Source organism: Megalops cyprinoides, chromosome 7 (assembly GCF_013368585.1).
Source record: "Megalops cyprinoides isolate fMegCyp1 chromosome 7, fMegCyp1.pri, whole genome shotgun sequence".
In the NCBI taxonomy this organism is placed as follows: Eukaryota; Metazoa; Chordata; class Actinopteri; order Elopiformes; family Megalopidae; genus Megalops; species Megalops cyprinoides.
The window spans coordinates 29,280,617-29,298,755 of NC_050589.1; the positions used below are offsets into that span (position 1 = coordinate 29,280,617).

Sequence of the window (18,139 nt, forward strand, 5' to 3'; positions counted from 1 at the left end):
ATGAGTGAAGCAGTTCCTCTGGTGCATGATATGATTGTTCACGCCACGGCAGACGTATGCCCCCTAATCGCTTTCTCTGCCAGTGGATAATATTATATAAATGCTTCCGTAATGTTGCAGCAGTGCAGTCGGGAGGTTGACGTCTGCATCAGATGTGTGTGCGCTGCGGATGCACAAAGCGGGTTTTTGGAGGGTCGCGGTGGGCCGATCAATCCCCGTGATGTTTTCCTACTTAGCCGTCCCGGCTCAAGCCTCACCGTCTCCCCGACAGCTTCACTTGATATTGACACCTGGACAAATCAGGATAAATGGCGCTGTCGATACGGCCGTCCATGGTTATTGATGAAGCCATTTAGCTTTTCATTCCGCAGAAGCCCCCCGTTTTATCCCCCCCCCCCCCCCCCCCCGTCCTGTCTCTGGTCTGCCGACGGAGCCGACGTTACAGTCTGGCGCAGCAGCGATGCCTCTGGCCTTCAGGAGGTTAGGGGTCAGAGGTTAACTCGGTCTGTAAATAAAGCTGTCTTACTGGTAAATAAAGGCAAGGGTTAAGAGGAGGATGGGTGCACGATGCCCTTGGTCCTGTACAGGGTTAGGGAAATGTCTCTGCGGCCTGCTTTCTCCATCATTTTTTTCATTTTCCCTGCCCTAGATGAGGCTTTGAAACACCTTCAGAGCTGATTTTGCCTGTTTCAGTGATGGAGCGTTAATGTTAATGTTAGTGTTTCCTGTGTTAACCAGTTAACGCTGAAGCTCATTTGCATTAATCCCAGAGTATGCAATTTTAATTGACTTAAGCCAGGATTAGTATTAATCAGGGTTTGTGCACCAGAACCATTGTCCAATTCTGACCTCATTATTTGATAGCACCGGTCCTGTCAATCCCCATCATGGCATTAATTAATATGAGCATGTTCACAGAAGTTTCAAGCACCCCATGCCTCCAGCCCCCGCCGGTTACCCCCTCCACACTACAGGACAGTCAATAAATAATTTGCTCAGAGAGTCACTGCGGATTCGCTTCAGTTGAAGTTTTACAGGGAGGTGAAAGGTCTGTGTCCTTGTTAGTAAACAGCCCCGCATGGATCCCCCTGACCTTTGACCCCGGTCTGGTTGTAGATTTATTCTTGTGCAAAGAGACAGCCCGCTGCAGCGTGGTGTTATTAATGAGGAGGCTCAGACACCGCGGGCTTGAGCCTTACCTGCCGCAGCTCACCGCTGGCTCCGTTCCCACGGGAAACCTTAAGCGCGCGGCGCAGTTGACTTATTACGCTGTAATGAGGCTGACAACCGGGACTCTCCCGGCGAGAGGCGTCTGTGTGCTGTGTGGGCCCGCGCCGTGGTGCAATTCACCTCGCGCGGCAAGCGGGTTAGTGCGGTCATCACGCCCGCTCTGAGCCGGCCGTCCTCACACCCCGTAATGATGTGTTTGCAGCCTTTACCTGAATTTACCCTGCAGTGAAGCTCCTGCAATGGCTGCGGTTGGCATTTCTGCAACCGGCAGATTTAAGACTCCCAACACTGCTGAAAATCCCGTCCATGTCTGTTGTGAAACTGCAAACTTCAGAGACAAAAGACTCATTGAGTAATCACACCATAATCATTCATCCCACGTATTCCTACACTGAAGAGTTGCAACAGGAGATAATGGAATGGAAGTGTTTCCGCCCCCCGATGTTAAGTGTCACCTAAAGAAAGACTTTAGTGGCAACGAGACACTGCAGAATATGATTTTCTTTGCAAACAGCACTCAGTGCATTGAAGTGATCTAATATTTTTTTTTCGTAGTTTACTTTGCCCAGAGACTACATTATTATCTCTGGAATCAAGAAATTAAAAAAAGGACGACAGGAAAATAGCAGTTGTAATTAAAATGTTCTTGCATGTCAGCAGTCTAGCAGCCTTCATAGTTCTCAATATATGACTGTATAATGTCGCACCCTTTGTGAGTTTTGTCAGCACCTAAAGAATTCCCTGACATCCATCTCTGCGCTAATAGAGGTGCCTCACTTTTCTAATTGTAGGCTTTAATTGCAATAATTATTTACAAGCCTAATTAAACAAAAAAGAGTCTCCTGGAGAACCGGCTGCCAGTTTGAGGACTCAGGTTTCCTTCCGCCAGGAGGGAAGACTGTGCAGAGAACCAGGACATTGCTGTCATTATTGTTCTGCCTTTAATTGGTGAAGAAGGCAGTGGTGCATCACTCAGCTCAAAGCAAACTTTTTTTCCCCTCCAATCTTTCAGAGTGCTCTTCTGTAATGCTTCTGACCTTCTCCAATGGAGAAAACATTTTTGTTTTTTTTTTGTTTTTTTTTTTACCGTACATGGAAAAAAAATGTTGGGCTTCTTTGTCTCCAAAGAGCTGTTAGAAAAGAACAGGGCCTTAGCAAACGTAGTAGCTTTCAGTGTGGAGTGCCTTTCCCCTGTCAGTCTGTGACAGCCAGTGATCTCTGACTCCACTGTTCCACAGTGTGTTATTTACTTTAAGAGCACAGAAATGCACTGCGAGGGCTAAACGTCTTTGTTGGTGGCTGGGCTAGCCATGTCGGGCGCAGTGTCTGCTATCTATATAATGGTCATTCCTTGTGCTCTCCTCACGCCGCCTTGAGGAGAGTAATGCACTTCAGCGCTCATAACATCCTAAGCCCTCCGAATCCCTCCTCCCAGCGTCCTCCAGTCCTCTAAATCTCACCGGCTAACCACCCACGACGGCGTCAGGGACGGAAGGGTAAATCTGTCATCGTCCGTCAGCGCAGAAGGGCCGCCGGGTTATTAATGGGATTCTTTACCTGCTTTCGGCCCCTCAAGGACCTCGCTCTCTTTCTCTCTCTCACTCTCTCTTCCTCTTTCCCCCTCTCTGTCTCCGCCCCCACCTCTGTCTTGCTCTCTCTCTGTTACTCGTAGCATGCAAACCACCATTTCCACGTCTACCCAGTGGGGGGACCAGGTGGCTCACAGGGGAAGCTCTCTGTATAGCAGACCCTGAAGCACCAGTCCCTGTCCCCCTGCCTGACGCGTTACCGCTGCTTCGGTGTGAGCCGGCGGCCCGGTAGCGCTGCCACACTTAGCCGGGGTGGCAGCGCTCACGCCCGCCGTGTCCTGCCACAGATGTGCCCCCAGAAAGAGGCACAGTCAGCGTTTCACGCCGTACCCAGACTCCATCTGTCCCTCTCTGCGAGCGGCCCCGCAGGAGCCGTAAACCTCACCAGCCGCTCCAGAGCACCAGCGACCGGTCCAGGGCAGTAAATTAAGAACCCCCCCCCCCCCCACCCCCACCCCCCCGATGCAGGCGTGCGCCGCGTGAGCCCCTCGAGTTCAGCTGCTCGGGTCTGGCAGGCTAGCAGAGGCCCCCGCCTGGCCGGTCGTGCTGCCAGTGCTGCGCATGTTCTTTGTCTGCGACACAAACGCAGCCCAGCTGCACCGGTGAACACGCTTTTCCTGGGGACGCGATTGTTCGCGTGGAAGAGCAGCGGCGGAGGGTCTCTTCCTCTCTCTCTCGCTCTCTCTCTCTCTCTCTTTTACCCATCAGGCTAGAGCAAGCACTCCCTCTCTCCCCTCTCCCTAAAGCTGAAGCAGGGTTACAATGAGGGGATCAATCCCAGAATCCCCCTCTCTCCCTCCTTCTCCTCCTCCTCCATTCAGATCACAAAGAGGGAGCTGTCAGCTGAGGCAGCGTTGATGGATGCTCTGCGTACGTGTGTTTTTCGCTCGCAGTTCATTCAGTCTGCAGACGTCTCCCGGCTCTATCGCGTGGCGAGGGATCACGGGCGGCTTCATTTGAAGATTTCACACGCCAAAGTATATTCCTTTGACATTTATTGTTTGCTGGATCTGACGGACAGGCCTCTTTCAAAACCTCAGCCCGCTGCACGCGGCGGTACCCGGCTCTGACAGGATCGGTCCCAGACCCCGGTTCCGTGGCCGGGACTGGCGGATGCCTGACTGACAGCATCTGTTTGCACCATGTAAATCAGCCCGGCTCGGCGGGCGCGGGGCGTCTCTTCGGGGTGCGCAGGGGAGACCGCAGTAATAACAGTGGCGGTAATGGCGGTGTGAGAGGTGAGAGCCGCGTGCGTCGCAGGTGATAGATGCCCCTCCTGAGAATGACATGCTGCTGAGCCGGCAGCACGCAGAGAGGGCAGGGCCGGGGGATTTCTCACGTTAATGCGCACACAGGGAAAATTAATGGAGGGAGCCAGACTCCGTAACCCGCAACGCGGCGCGCGGAGAGAAGAAAGGGGGACGGAATAAATGAAAAATAAGGGTCTTGATTTTAATCCCATTATTGAGGAGGGGCAGACAGTGTAACAGCAGCTCGCTTAAATATTGTAATTGGTGGGGTTTTTTTACCTAAATTTGGTTGTTGGCTGTAGAATAGGGTAGCTGATAGAACCACGGTTTGCTGAATGAGGTTAAGCCTGTTTGTCTCTTCAAACAGTGGAGATGGAGCATCAACCCAAATCACACAAGATCCTCGTAACAAAATGTCATCAAAATATGGAAATTACGTAATAAAAACACTAGAAGCAGGATGAAAGTGTTTAATCTCTTTCACAAGCTGACAGAAGGATCCACGTCAAATCTGTGCTTAAAATTCTATGAAAAATCTGCTCACTATCAATTTGGATGCATGCGGACACGCGCATTAGTGCTGTTATTATGAGCTCTTACAAAAAAGGTAATTTTGAAAAATATGTGGAAAATAGCAGGGGACGGCATGTCAGTGTGAAGCACAAAGACAATTTCAGCTCATTATGTTGGCATTCTCCCTCTGACTCCCCCCGACAAAGGGACTCAAGGACTGCCAGGCTGCCGTGAATAAATGACGTGTGCTATGTTACTGGATCATGCAGATTAAAGGAGAGCCCCTCTCCACTTAGGAACAGGCCTCTAGTCTCCAATCCCAGGCCCTTTTTCCAGATCACGGAGCCTAAGCGGTCAGTCGTCTGAGGCAAAGTGCTGCTGTGGGACCAAACAGATGACTTTCTCTGTCAGCTCAGCACTGCAGCAGAGTCAGGAGAAATGAGTATCCCTTTGGTCCTGGAGGGAGGAAGGAGAAGGGGAGGCTTTGGTCGAGTGGAAGTTCAGGAGCCCTTCAGCCTGATCTGCTGCGCTAATGGGTTGTGCAGCTTCTGAGTGAAAATGTCACAGGAAGAAGTTTGTTCTGGATAAGTGGATAAAAGTGAATCTCCAAAAGGTAGAACTGTCAATGTAATTTGTGCTTTAAAGTGTTACATATCATATTCCAGCTGGTGAGATTTGCTTAATTACTCTGTGCCTCTGCCCTGCAAAGCTGCCCTAGGCAAAAGTACTGCAGGGTGCTGTCAGACCCACTGTCTGCCTGTACAGTGGAGAATTGAAAAGGGTTACCTTCAGACAAAGAGTAGATATTAAACACACACACACACACACACACACACACACACATGCATACACAACTATGGCCTAGGGCTCCATCTCAGGGTTGAAATATCCCTTTGTCTGGCTTGTCTCTCTATCAATCTAATCAATACACAAAGGGGCAGACCCCTGAGGAGCCCCCCTCTCCCCCCCAGATCACCCCCTCCAGCCTGTTGATAGAGGCATTGTTGCATTATTAACCTGTGACTGGCTGGCTTGCCGGCTGAGGGAGGCGCAGCGCTGTGCCTCTCTCTTTCCCCTGGCTATGGTGGCTGTGTAATTGGCGGTAAGGATGACCTGGTGCAGGGGGAAGCGGCCCTGTTGTCTTGCTCAGGGCGCGCTCTGCCCTGCTCCGCCATTAGGTTTTCGGAGTGGAGGCAGTCAGGCATGGCTGGAGGATCATTTCGGAGCTCGGTGAGAGGATAAGCAAGGCCTTTCCGTACCAACTAGGTTTTTCTTTGAATTCGGTACGTCTGAATGCGCAACGGTCAAGGACACTTCCGTAAGACGTTTGGGAATTACTGTCGTTTTGCGTCTTTCTGCAGCGTTTCTGTCGTTTGTTCTTTCACTCCAGTGTAAGGCCCATGTAGGTCAGAGCATTAATGATCCTCTGCAGCGTATATCAGCTGAGCGCATGCGGTCCCACTGCAGTTTGTTCTGCTATCAAAACAATGCAAAGCCCCTTTTTGCTCCCTATCTCTCTCTCTCTAACTCATTCTCTCACTCCGTCCATGTCCAAACCCTGCTTATGCTTTTGTCCCGGGCATGAATGCGTTTGGTAGGCAGTGTCACAGACAGGGATCGGCTGCCCGTTCAGCATTGCGCTCCAACCCACAAAACGGCCGCGGTTTGGAGCCAGTCTCATGCACTCCGCTAATGTTTTGGTTGTGCAGTATCCACGTGCCCCATTAGAGGCCTTTCCCGAAGTGGCACGCTGTCCTCCCCAACATGGCGTGGAGAGTGAGGAGCCGGAATGGTGCAGTGAGGATGAGAGCGCCCCCCCCCAAACCTCCCTCCCCTCACACGCTCCGTTCTTCACCCTCTAAATGTCACCGCCGCTTTTTAATACACACCCAACAGCACAGGGGGGCAGCAGGGAGAGGCGCATGTGTAATTTCAGCTTCTTAACCTTCCGACTGAATTACACTACAAAGCGGCAGGAGCCTGGGAGAGGCAGGACGAGCGTGCGGCTAGACACCCGGGAGTGACCCGCATCCTGTTAGCTTTGAATCCTATCGCCGGTATACTCCAGCAATTCCTTTTGTTCTTGCAGAAATGGGGCACCTCATGCAGGTTGCAGATATGAATAGTCCTTTCAGCGGGGGCTATTTGACTGTGATTTTGGCCCTCGTCTGTGATACTCAAAAAAGCAACACACAACAGCGGTGTGGCATTTTTGATAAGGAAATAGACGTGTAATCAGAGGGTTGCCGGTTCAAATCCTGCGTGGGCACTGCAGTTACAACCCTGAGCGAGGTACTTAAAGGGAATCGCTTCAGACGAGGAGAAAATACATTTAATAATCTGGCTGTATAAATGGATAATGTATCAAATTTAAATGGTTTAAGTTGCCAGCGGTAAGTGTGTCTGCTTAGCAAGTAAATGCTTATAAAAATGCGAATAACACTGTTCAGTTTGTTGCACTCAAATCAGTAATACCCTTTAGCATATGGGAGAAGACAGAGCACTATGCCATAAACTATTCTGGAACTTTCCATTAGTGTTCATTACTCTAAATGCACTAAGATCTTGTTGAACACAAATGCATTCAGTTTTTTTATGTTGTAGAAGTTCCGGGGCCATTCTGGCATTTGTGCAGGATGAAAGAATAAGGGTACGTGCTCTTGTCAGGATATAATGCTCTTTTGGCGTTACTGTAATGTTGCAAGCAACACTGCTGTTCGGATGGGGTGAGGACATATGTTCCATGGGACATGCTGGGAGCTTGTGTGGCCCCAACGCCCCTCCCCATCTTTGTGCAGGTGGGTGTATGGCACAGTGTAGGGGAGGGGGAGGGAGCTTGTTAGCGAGCGTAGGTGTCCATTATCCGGAGTCTCTCCTGTCAGAGGGAGAGAGGAACAGCCGTGATCAGATGGAGCAGCCGTGCAGGGGCCAGGCCCGGGCTGGGGGCCTGACTGACAGGGTGCACGGGTTTGATCCAGGCTCCCTCAGGAGCTCCAAGAGGGAACGCCAGATGTTGCCGGAGCCTCCCTCTTTTGCTCTTTCCCAAACGGAGCGCCCCTCTCACTGGTTACGGATGCCCATTGTGGCTCCTGCACGCCACCGGTGTTTCAGCTTGATGCTGATGTTACACACAGCCTTATGGAGCGACCTTTGTCACCGGCACTTTTACATCACACCAATGATAACCATATCGGCTACAATTACAGTGCCCCTGACAGGATTAAAACTCCTCTCTGTCCAGGAAGGGATGAGGAAGATTGTAGATGGGTGAGTCATAGAAGGGCAGGGCCAAGTGCTATTAGATTGAGAACGGGAAAGAGAGAGAAAGTGAGAGAGTGTGTGTGTGTGTGTGTGTGGGTGTGTGTGAGGTGATGGGGGATCTTCACACTCTCACTGTTACAGAAGCAGCCTCCTTCACAGCACCCCCCCCCCACCTCTCCGCTGCCCAGAAAGAGGATTTCAGCCATCAATAATTAATACGCTCCTATCTCTACCCACTGTGTGCATCTTTCATCCTCTCTCTCTGTCTCTGTCTCTCTCTCTCCCTCCCTCCCTCTCTCTCCCTCTCCCTCTCTCTCAAGTCGATTCCTTTCTTTGCCTGTCTTTTCATATCCTCCCTCTCGCTGTCTGCCCCCCCCCCCCCCCCCACCCTCCCGCCCCCAGCTGTGTCTCTGTGAGCGCATTTCACTGCGTCCTCCTGACAGGGGTGCTCACTCTGTGTTACTGTCCAGCAGCGGTGCCCTGGGGCAGCCTGGCCACTGGTCACCCTCTTCCCCCCATTCTGCCCTGTGAGCGTGGCCGCCCCGCTTCTCCTCTTCCTTACTTATTTATTCCGCTGGCAAGAGCACCAGGGTGCACGTTGAAATCTGATGCTCCCGTGCTGTTTATGTGTGTGCGTGCATGTCTGTATCCTTGTGTGTATGCAGGCTTGCACGTTTGTGTTTGCTGCTGTTGCATTTTCCTGTCTGACTGTCTCATTGCCTTACCCTCTAATGACTTGTTGTTGCTTCTACTACTGTTGCTGCTTCAATGTCTTTTATGTAAACAACAAGAGCTTGCAACAGAGTTCAAACTCGGGTCAGACTGGACACTTGTCAGTCCGGAGTCCAACCCTTGCAGCTGTGGTCTAATCATCTACCCAACCAGACAGCCTTGCAGCCATCCCTCTGTGTGTAGTATGACACCTCTGGAGGGGTCAGGGGTCAGGGTTCAGGGGTCAGCAGGGAGCACTGCTAGGTGTGTGAGCTGTGGGTCTTATCGCCCCCTGTACCAGTCTCAGCCAGTCAGAGAGTCAGAGGCCAGGGAGGCATCAGTGGCCTACTTTCCTCTTGTGACGTCAATGGGTCGATGTGTGCCAGGGGGCATGGTCTCCTCGCTCAATTAGCAAAGCCTTGGTGTCAGAGCATGCCTGCATTTGTGTGTTTGTGTATGTGTGTGTGTGTGTATGTATACAGTATGTGTGTGTGTGTGTGTGGATTGCTGTGTGTGTTTTTTGAAAATGTGTGTGTTTATACATGCGAGGAAGAGGGCGTTGTGCGCCGTTTGAAGCTGCCTTGAAAAGGGCTCCCAGCGTTCCAGTGCCTGAATGTTTCACTTTGCTGGCTCTGCAAGCTCATGCGAAATCCAATAAACAAACAGCCCAAATGGTATGGGAGATTCTCATTTGAATAGGAACAGCAGTTAGGCAAGGAAAGGTTTGTTTTGAGGGCTTCTGTTGAAATGGGTTGCAAAACTCCGGTTTCCTTACCCAAATCATTTCGTTAGAGATGAGATGTGAGAAGAGAAATAAGAGGGTCCTGTTGATCCTGTTTCATGTGTTAGAATCGCCATGTTTTCTCTGCCTCCGTCCTAAATCGATTCCCTAACAGTTCAAGGTGTTGCGCCCATTGTAGTGAGTGCTTAATTTTACGGGAATGTGTAACTTATCCGCTTCTCCACAAACGCGACAGAATGCCCTCTGATGGGGTCATGTGCGCTCTGGAGGATATACGCTCCTCTGTTCATTCATCAGGCGGAAAATAGAGCGGCGGCGTCTCCTGACGCCGGGAGAGGAGATGAGAGGAGAGGAGAGGGATCGCAGCGCATGTGGGAGTTTGAACCACGCAAGTGAAAAAAAAAAGAAAACAAGACCGTCCGTCACAGAGGCAAATTGAGAATGCACGCTTTATTGAGCATCAAGAAAAGGGTCAGGCATGAAGGGAGAGAGGCGTCTGAGCGAAGCCAACAAAAGCGTTGGGGGAGAGTAAACAGCCTGGACAGTGTAAACAAGGCCTTATTGAAGTGCGTGTGTGTGTGTGTGTGACGGTGGGCAGACATTTTTTTGGCGGGCTGCGCCTCGGTGCCGCAAGGCCCTCCTCAGCCTGCTACCCTTCAGCCAGTGCATGGGATACCCTGCTGGCTGCCTGCCTCCCTTATCAAGTGCAACCTGATCAGGTTGACAAGACTCATAAGCCCTGATTTTCTCATACACTGCTTGCTTCACACCGCAAAGGTCAAGTCAATACAGGGTGAAGCGATTCTGAGTTTGCGCTGCGTCGTTCGCTCCCTCATTCGGAGGAGTCCAAGAGTGCGGCCGCTGCTGTGGACTCACTGCACTGTATGACCGAACGCTAATAGTCCGGCACCGTCAGAAGAAGCGAGGGCAGGGTAAATCGGAGAGGGAAGCCGTTGCGGATAGGAGGGGATTTGGGAAGGTGTCTGCGAGCGGTATTGTCTTGGAGGAAGCGGCCATCCAGTCCCGTGGTGCTCCGTGGCTGTAAAATGCCGTGATTAGGGAGGAGGCTCCTGCGGCTTGCGGCGCTTCTGGGGACGTCGCTCAGCCAGGCAAGGATCATCACCAGGGGAGCTTCCGCAGAGAGAGGCGCGCTGCGGCCCCCTTCCACGGGGTGCCATTTGGGGGGGGGGGGGGGTGGGGGGCGCTACGCTGGCATGATCGATGTGCTTAATTCCGGTGACGTGGCCAGCTCAGCTCCTCTCATTAAAAATTGATGGGGGGGGAGGGGGCAGGTGGCGACCCATCCCAGCGGTGCCAGCTGTTTATGGGCCGCTCCGGAGGTGGTGTGTGTGTGTTGGGGGGGGGGGGGGCGGGGGGGGTGATCGACTGCAGGGTCAACGGCTGGCCCGTTGCCATGGTAACCGCAGAGGGGGGAACGCGCACCGCATTCCTGTCTGCCGCAAATTTCTGCGCCAGGAGGACAGCTTGAAAAGCAGCCTTTAGCACATCTGCCCGCCGCATTGATTGCGGAGACAGGCAGGGATTTGCAGCTTTCTGAGCTCCTCTCTCCTCTTTTAATTGTTCTCCATTCATCAAGCAGTTGCCAGGGGCCTGACATGTTTTTTCAAGCTCGGGAGGCCAAAGTAAGACCCGCGTTTGTGACTGATGCACAGGAATGGTGCTTTAAGGCACTCTGTAGGTTTTTGCTCTGATTGTGTCTCCTGACTGCTCTGCTGTGTGAAACCACAATGGCTACATGCAGGCGATCTGCTCCAGCTTGGCCTTTATGTGGGGATTTTAAATGGATGGTGAGTTTTTTCTGGTGTCTCTAATGTGTGTCCCCATATGCTCTCCACCGCCGGTCCACATTGACAGTGGAGCCTCTGCTGTGACTGGCAGGATCAGACATTAATGCGCATTTCCAGAGAATGCTTCGGGGTACATGCATCACTGCACCATCGATATCAGCAGCACAGTAACCCATGTGAGGCTGGCGCACAGCATTGTCCTCATGACACGGCAGTGCTGAGGGGACAATGAAGCTTTAGATCCACACGGACCAGCGCTGCAATCAACACACGCAGAATATCATATATGCGAAATCTTTATGTTACAGGATCATGACTGTACCACCCCGCCCCATACCTAAAAACCTGAAACCTGAAACAGAGGGACTGCCCAACCCCCATAGTGTGTGTGACACCGAGACTCCTCTGGCTGCTCCCTCGCTCTCCTCCGCCGCCCCGTAAACGTCCGTGGCTCCGCCAGCTCACGTTTTGCTCCGTGTCACCGTTTTACAGTCCCCCCCGCCCTCCCGCTCTTGTCAGCGGTGTGACAACTGGGCCCCCCAGGTCCCGCAGCTCTGTATCTGTCACACGGCCGCCTGCTCGCCCTAGGAGAACAGCCCCATTGTGCTGCCATCCGGCCGCCAGCCCGCTGCGCTGAGTGACTGCGGCGTGTGCTGGGCAACAGCTGCTGCCCCCCCCACCCCCTCCTCACCCCCCTCACGCTCCCCTAACTCTCCCCCATCACAGACAGCTCACACCCGGAGCCCCGTCCACACCCACTCAACTCTCAACAGCCTCACGCCGTCTCGGGTAATGTGGACAAACTTCACCCGATACCGGGGTCAGACACCTCCGTCTGCTGCAGTTGTCTCTGCAATGTTACTTTCGCCCGTTTGTCCATTTATCTGTTTATCTTTTCGGCCTGCGTGAAATAGATTGGACGCAGTGAAAGGTCTGCGCGGCGACGAATCGTTCCCCAGCTGAGGGAGAGCTCCCAGGGCGTGTCGTGTCGTGAGCTGTGAGTTTGCTTTGGTGGCCGCAGGGCTTGTTTTCAGTCATGCTCAGCTGTGGCACTTCTGTCGTTCTTTATTCTCCGCCACCTGTTTGGGGGGCTTTCATACCCGAGCTGGGCCCCCCGATCTGAGGGCCCGCTCTGTCCTCTGCAGGGCGACTTGTGGGAGGTTAATCTAACATGGACCAGGACACAGACACACACATTCACACACACACGCACACACACACAGCACTGAGCTTTTCTGTCAGCGGCCCGTCACATCATCGTGCCTCTTTGTTCTATGGCTCCCCCTAGGAGCAGGGACAGGTGGAAGACAAGGCAGGCATTGAATCCCTACTGGAATCCCAACTGGAAGTGATAATGACATTTAACATGGCAGTGTTGTGTGGAAACAGTGGGGTTTAAAAGTGCCAAATGGGTATTATCCTGTTGGTCCCACTGGGCCTCTGTGTGCCACACTGTGCACCCACACACAGGAGGCGAATTAGGCAGGATGCTTAATGTCTCTGCTGTTTTTTTAAATGATTCTCTGTTTAAGGCAGAAGATGGGAAAATAGCGTGAGTGTTCTGCTCTGTTCTGCTCTGGCTCTGTGTACTCAGCACAGGTCATGCACCCTGAAGGCCTCTCTTTAAAAAGTACCGGCTCTTCCTCCAGGAAGTACATTTATTTTCAGTTGGTTTTTTATCTCTGAAAACATTTGAATGCACCCGCTCTGGACCGAGAGGCTGTGCCCCGCAGGTGTACAGGAAGCCCAAGGCCTCTTTTTTATCCCTCGGTGAACCAGAGTCACCCACGCTGATGGCACCGCGGCGCTCGTAAAATAACATGTGACAGTAGCAGCGGCTGCTGGGCCTCAGCTGTCGGGCAGACCGTCCCCAGAAGCCCGGCTGCTCCCTCGCTGAGGACACAGGTCTGCTGTAGATGTTCAGGAGCAGGAAAGGAGCATCTCTGAGAGGGTGTACCTGCTGCAGCCAGGGCAGTGTGCGGTCTCTCTCACTGGTCTCATCCACCCCATCTCTACCTGTGCCGGGGGTACGACGAGCTCCCTTTGCCAGCTAAGCTGGTGTGCGTGTGTATGTATATGTCCATGTGTGTGTGCGTGTGTGTGTGTGTGTGTGTGTATGTATGTGTGTGAGCGCGTGTGCGTGTGCGTGTGCGCGCATATATATGTGTGCGTATGCATATATATGTGTGTGACTCAAAACCCAGACAGGCACACACAGAACCACGCAACTTCAGGTTTGGCAAATGTGAGCACTTAGTCAGCTGTCAATGCTGTGGTTGAGGGGCGCTGTGATTATCACACCTCACAATTAAGCCCCATCCCAGAAGCAGGGCTAAATGACTCAGAAATGCATTTAGTTGGGGGGTGGATTGGTGGTCACCGGCATTTACAGCCGAGAGTAGTCCAATCTCAGGGCAACTCACAAAGCAGGGAGTGTATTGATCGCACCTATTGACCTGGCTGTATTACAGTGGATGGCATTACTGACAGCGGAGTGACAAGGAAAGGTGATGAAGAGGGCTGCAATTTAAGTAACTGATTGGACAGGTGTAATGTCATTTGGACATTATAAATGTAAGTGTTTTTGTATTTCAGAGTAGTGTGTGTGTGTGTGTGTGTGTGTGTGTGTGTGTGTGTGTGTGTGTGTGGGTGTGTGTTACTGGAGGACAGATGCAGTTATCCACACAAAGGGCCTGCCGTGAAAAAGAGCTCATTCACCAGCAGCCAGCAGCTGCTGAAACTCCTGTTGGCCCCAGAAAGAGACTGTAAAAAACACCAGTTGCTCTTTCCACTTGCAGTTGCATCCATCTGTCAACCACCCATGTCCAAGTAAAACAGAGGGCTTTAAACTGTGAATAGAGGACCTCCATTCTGTTTGAACTGCCATCGGCACTCACCGTCAGGATTAGGCATGCCACACTGACAAAAAGAATCTATTCACCGTTTTCCCTGCATCGTATATATGTATTTTTAAATTATTCTCTGTTTGTACTCCATCACCAGCATCTTTTGGGGCTTTTTGAAAGCAAAGGAAAATCAATACAGTAATATCTGAACATGTTTGGTATTCAGTGGAGCTAAAAATTCATTATAGTTCCTGGAATAAAAGTCAATAAGTGTGTGAAAATTAAAGTGAGCAATAGGTGTTTGGCTGGACTTGCTTTAGGGGCGTCTCCATTCAAGCCTGCATGTAATTTTTTTTTTAGTACATCTCGTAATTCTCTCATGCATTTTCTTTCTCTCATGCGATTTTGTAATGAATTAAAAAAAACAGCAATTAACTACACATTTTATATGACAGCATGATGGTGTTCCTCTGACCAGCGCATTTTTAATGTCCTCTGGTGTTTGTGCCGATGGTTTTGTGTGACGTTGGCGATGTGCTGAGCTTGCCGCTGTCTGTCCCCTGCAGGTGACGAGGGTCCCCATCGAGTCGTGTGAGCAGTACGGGACGTGCGGGGAGTGCCTGAGCTCCGGTGACCCCCACTGCGGCTGGTGTGTCCTGCACAACATGTGAGTCCAGCGCCCCTGTCCTGTTCAGGCTGGGGAAGAAGGAGGGGGAGACTGAGTGGAGGAGAATGAAGGCAGTGTGTGATGCCATTGCACAATTCATATCATTCAATTCAAACAGTCTATTAATCTTCTCATGGTATGGCTTATATATTTGCCCTGTGCTCCTCTGTCAAAATATGTGACAGTAAAAAAAGAACAGAACAGGTCCAGTTCACAGGCTGAAACCACTTTGTCAGCCTTTTTATCCTCTAGTCGTAAAATGTCTTTAATATAACCGCCCCAGAGTCTGTCAATTAATAAGTGAGAGAACAGGAGAGTGAATGAGTGAGGAATACTAGCTACTTGCTTGTGTTTCAGATTAAGATAAAATAAAGGTGCAAGCGTTCTTGGGGCAGAAAAATAGTAGTATGCTGATGTAGCAAGTGATTTCCCCAGCTGACAGAGGTTCTCACTCTCCCTACTCGTGCAGTTGGTTGTGTGAGAGCAGTGGAGCACGCAGCAGAGAGGGCGAAGCACTCAGTGAACCGGCAATGTCACTCACCAAAACGGGGTCTTTTTGCAGTGTGCACAGAGGCAGAGGGCACCCCCTGGCTGAGCATCTGTGTAACTGCACTATAAGGGGGTTAGAGTCTTATTCCTGGCTGTGTTGCCTAATGTACCTCCATGGGGGAGAATGTAGTAGTAAAAAATAAATAGACCTAGAACAGAATAGAATAGAACACACACGTTCAGGATGTTTTTTCATGTGTGTGTTAGTCTCTTGGGCATATGACTTCGTAGAGTAAATTAAGCTACGGCAAACAGGAGTAGATGTATTGCAGTGACATCAACATGCTTTCAGACCACCCGGCAGATGCTTAACATACCTCACCCTTTCAAGGTATAGCCTAATATGTGCGCCGGTGCTCGCTGTGATCATCATTATCATAATGGCAGCTCCTGGAAAGTGCACTTAAAGTAATTTACATCACTTCAGATCTGGGACAAAGGGTGACATAATTGCGTGGATAAGAGGTAATTCAGCATTTTCTCTGCAAGTTTTCCAGGTTGTTATCACCCCCTGTTGTTTACAGTGTGCATGCCTATGCAAGGATCGTCTAACTGAATGTCAGTCTCAACATTAGGGGGGCTAAGCACCAGTAATATGCAGGCACCCTATTGTTTTTTTCTTCTGATTATTATTCATCCGCTTTCCAGAGTTTTCCTTCCATTGTTTTTTTATGACTGGGACATCACAGTCATCCCAGTTGTGGCAGCACAATTGTGCATGTATGTGATGGGTGACCAGATGTCCCAGTTTTGTTGGAACGGTACTAGTTATGTAAACCTGAATAATTTCAGTATCCTGTCCCGTCGCTCAAAATGTTAAAAATGTTTCCAGTTTTCAGCTTTTATCTTTAGGGACATAAATGGATTGTAAACATCTTGTATAGAAGATACATTTTGCCCATAACAGTAACCCTGAAAGTATATCTGTCTTGGTAGCATTTAGAGGTCCTGCACTGTTGATTTTGCTGGGAGGCACATGCATGGATTAAGCCAGAAGAGGAGGAATGTTGTCTCATGAGTGCAGTGCAATTTCTGAAAAAGTGAGAAACCAATGTTTCATCTCATTAGATTCCAAAGGATGCCCAAGCAAACATTTTCCTTTCAGGAGGACCACAGAGATCAGTCCTGTTCTTTGTGTGTATGGCAGAGAGGAGTTATATGCATTGCAAGTATTGCAAGTCAACCATCTTGATCAGCCACAGTAGACAAAGGTATCAATGAAGATACTAAATCAGACTAAAATAAAAAGCAATCAAAATGTGGGTAGAGTCTGGAAGCATCACTTTGATATGGCAGCTCCCTAAGAGACAGAGTTTAAAAGGACTGATTCTAAGGACGTAGTTGCCTTTCATGTCACAAGACACAGCCATAACTTTCAGTCAATAGATTCTGTCTGCACAGAATATTGATTCGAAAATTGTGCGATGAAAAGTTTTGCTGTCTTCACCGAAACATTGGTCACCAATAGAGTAATACTTCTTGTAACGACTGACCTGAAAAATGACATGAGCCGCATTGATTATACATCTCCAAAGAGATGGAAGCAGATGAGATGAAGAGATGAAGCTCGGCTAACATTTGTTATTTCAAGATTTGCAGCCTAATAAAAGACCTGCAGTACTTTCTGAAGAAGGGCAACAGGCACAGGGGAATTAGAATTAGCGTGGAAAAAGTAATCTGATTTTGTGCATAAGGCAAAAACATAAACTGGAGGGAAGTCTAGAGTGGGAAAATCGGTAGGGTATGAGAAAGTGCTGATAAGTTGTCCTTTGACAATAGAGTTTGTGGTGGAATTCTATAAATATTTTGGTTCTTTGTTATGTATGCCATTTGAACAGAACGATTTTGTGTCTGTTGAGTTGGAACAGTATCTGCTTCTGAACAGTAGCGCCACCCGTTTGCTTCCTCTGATGCCTGCAGCTGACAGGGTGTTGAAGCTCTTCCCAGCACTGAAAAACCTCACAAGAAAAAAAAAACCTGACAGCAAATGTTCAGTCTTTTTTTCTTCTTTTTTTTTAAAGAACCCCCATGTCTGGCCCTGGTCCATGCACCGCCACGTCCTTTTTCAATGCCACGATTACATAAATCTGTGGAAATACAAAACACGTGCTGGATTAAAACTGGCAAACATGACAGAAAAAACAAATACTGATGGAAAGAAGGAATATGTGCTTTGTGGAACTATAGGTGAAGAATTCCCAGAGTTTTCTGAAAGAGCCAGGAAAATTCCCATAATTCCAGAGCTGTTTATCTGTTCAGTCATTGTGTTCAGACTCCAGCATTATGCACTTAGATGAATGGGGAGCAACAGTCGCTGAGTCTGCACACGTCTTCATGGACGCTTCTAAAAAAAAAAAAAAAAAAAAACGTTACTGTTTTGAAATGGAAAGCTCTCCAGTTTATGAATTCGGAGTAGCAAAAATGTGAGATCAGTGAAGCCGAGCTGCGTGATGTAAGAACTGTGTAAGAAAACACCAAAAAGAAAGGATGGAACTATGGAGTTAGGGTAGCAGGAGGTGAGTGGCAGAGTGGCTTTTCACCCATTTTAGAAACAAGTAAAATTCCAGTTTAAAAAAGGAATGAAGAAAACTCCCCCTCATGGTTCAGTTTGTTATGTCTGCCTGGATGCAGTGCAGCAGTATGACGGATCTTTTTTCCATCATGAACGACACCTGGAGGGATAAGAGAAGCTGAATAGAGCTGACAATCCTTAAAGCATTATTTATAATGAGCGCAAACTTTGACCAAATCTGGAATGAATTCTGCACTGAAGTACTGGAAAAACCATCTGGAGCTCTGCACTGACTCCATACCTGGGTATTTTCTTATGTACTTTTTTCATTTACCAACCCAGTTTCACTGACCTCACATTTTTGCAACTACTGAGAGCCAGGAACTCACAGCAAAGTAGTTTTTTCCAGCAAATTGTCCATTCGTCAATAATAATATCTTGATCCCATCAAAAAATGAACA

At 49.7% G+C, this 18,139-nt stretch overlaps 1 protein-coding gene across 1 annotated transcript in view; it reads left to right on the forward strand.

The window, feature by feature from the left end:
- Positions 1-18,139, forward strand: part of LOC118780416 (plexin-A2-like) — a gene marked incomplete at its 5' end in the record, with an annotated part of 156,944 nt that overhangs the window by 61,046 nt on the left and 77,759 nt on the right. Inside the window, one exon of the mRNA XM_036532879.1 lies at positions 14,517-14,617. Within this exon, the coding sequence (XP_036388772.1) occupies positions 14,517-14,617 (101 nt within the window). The remainder of the gene's footprint in view (positions 1-14,516; positions 14,618-18,139) is intronic.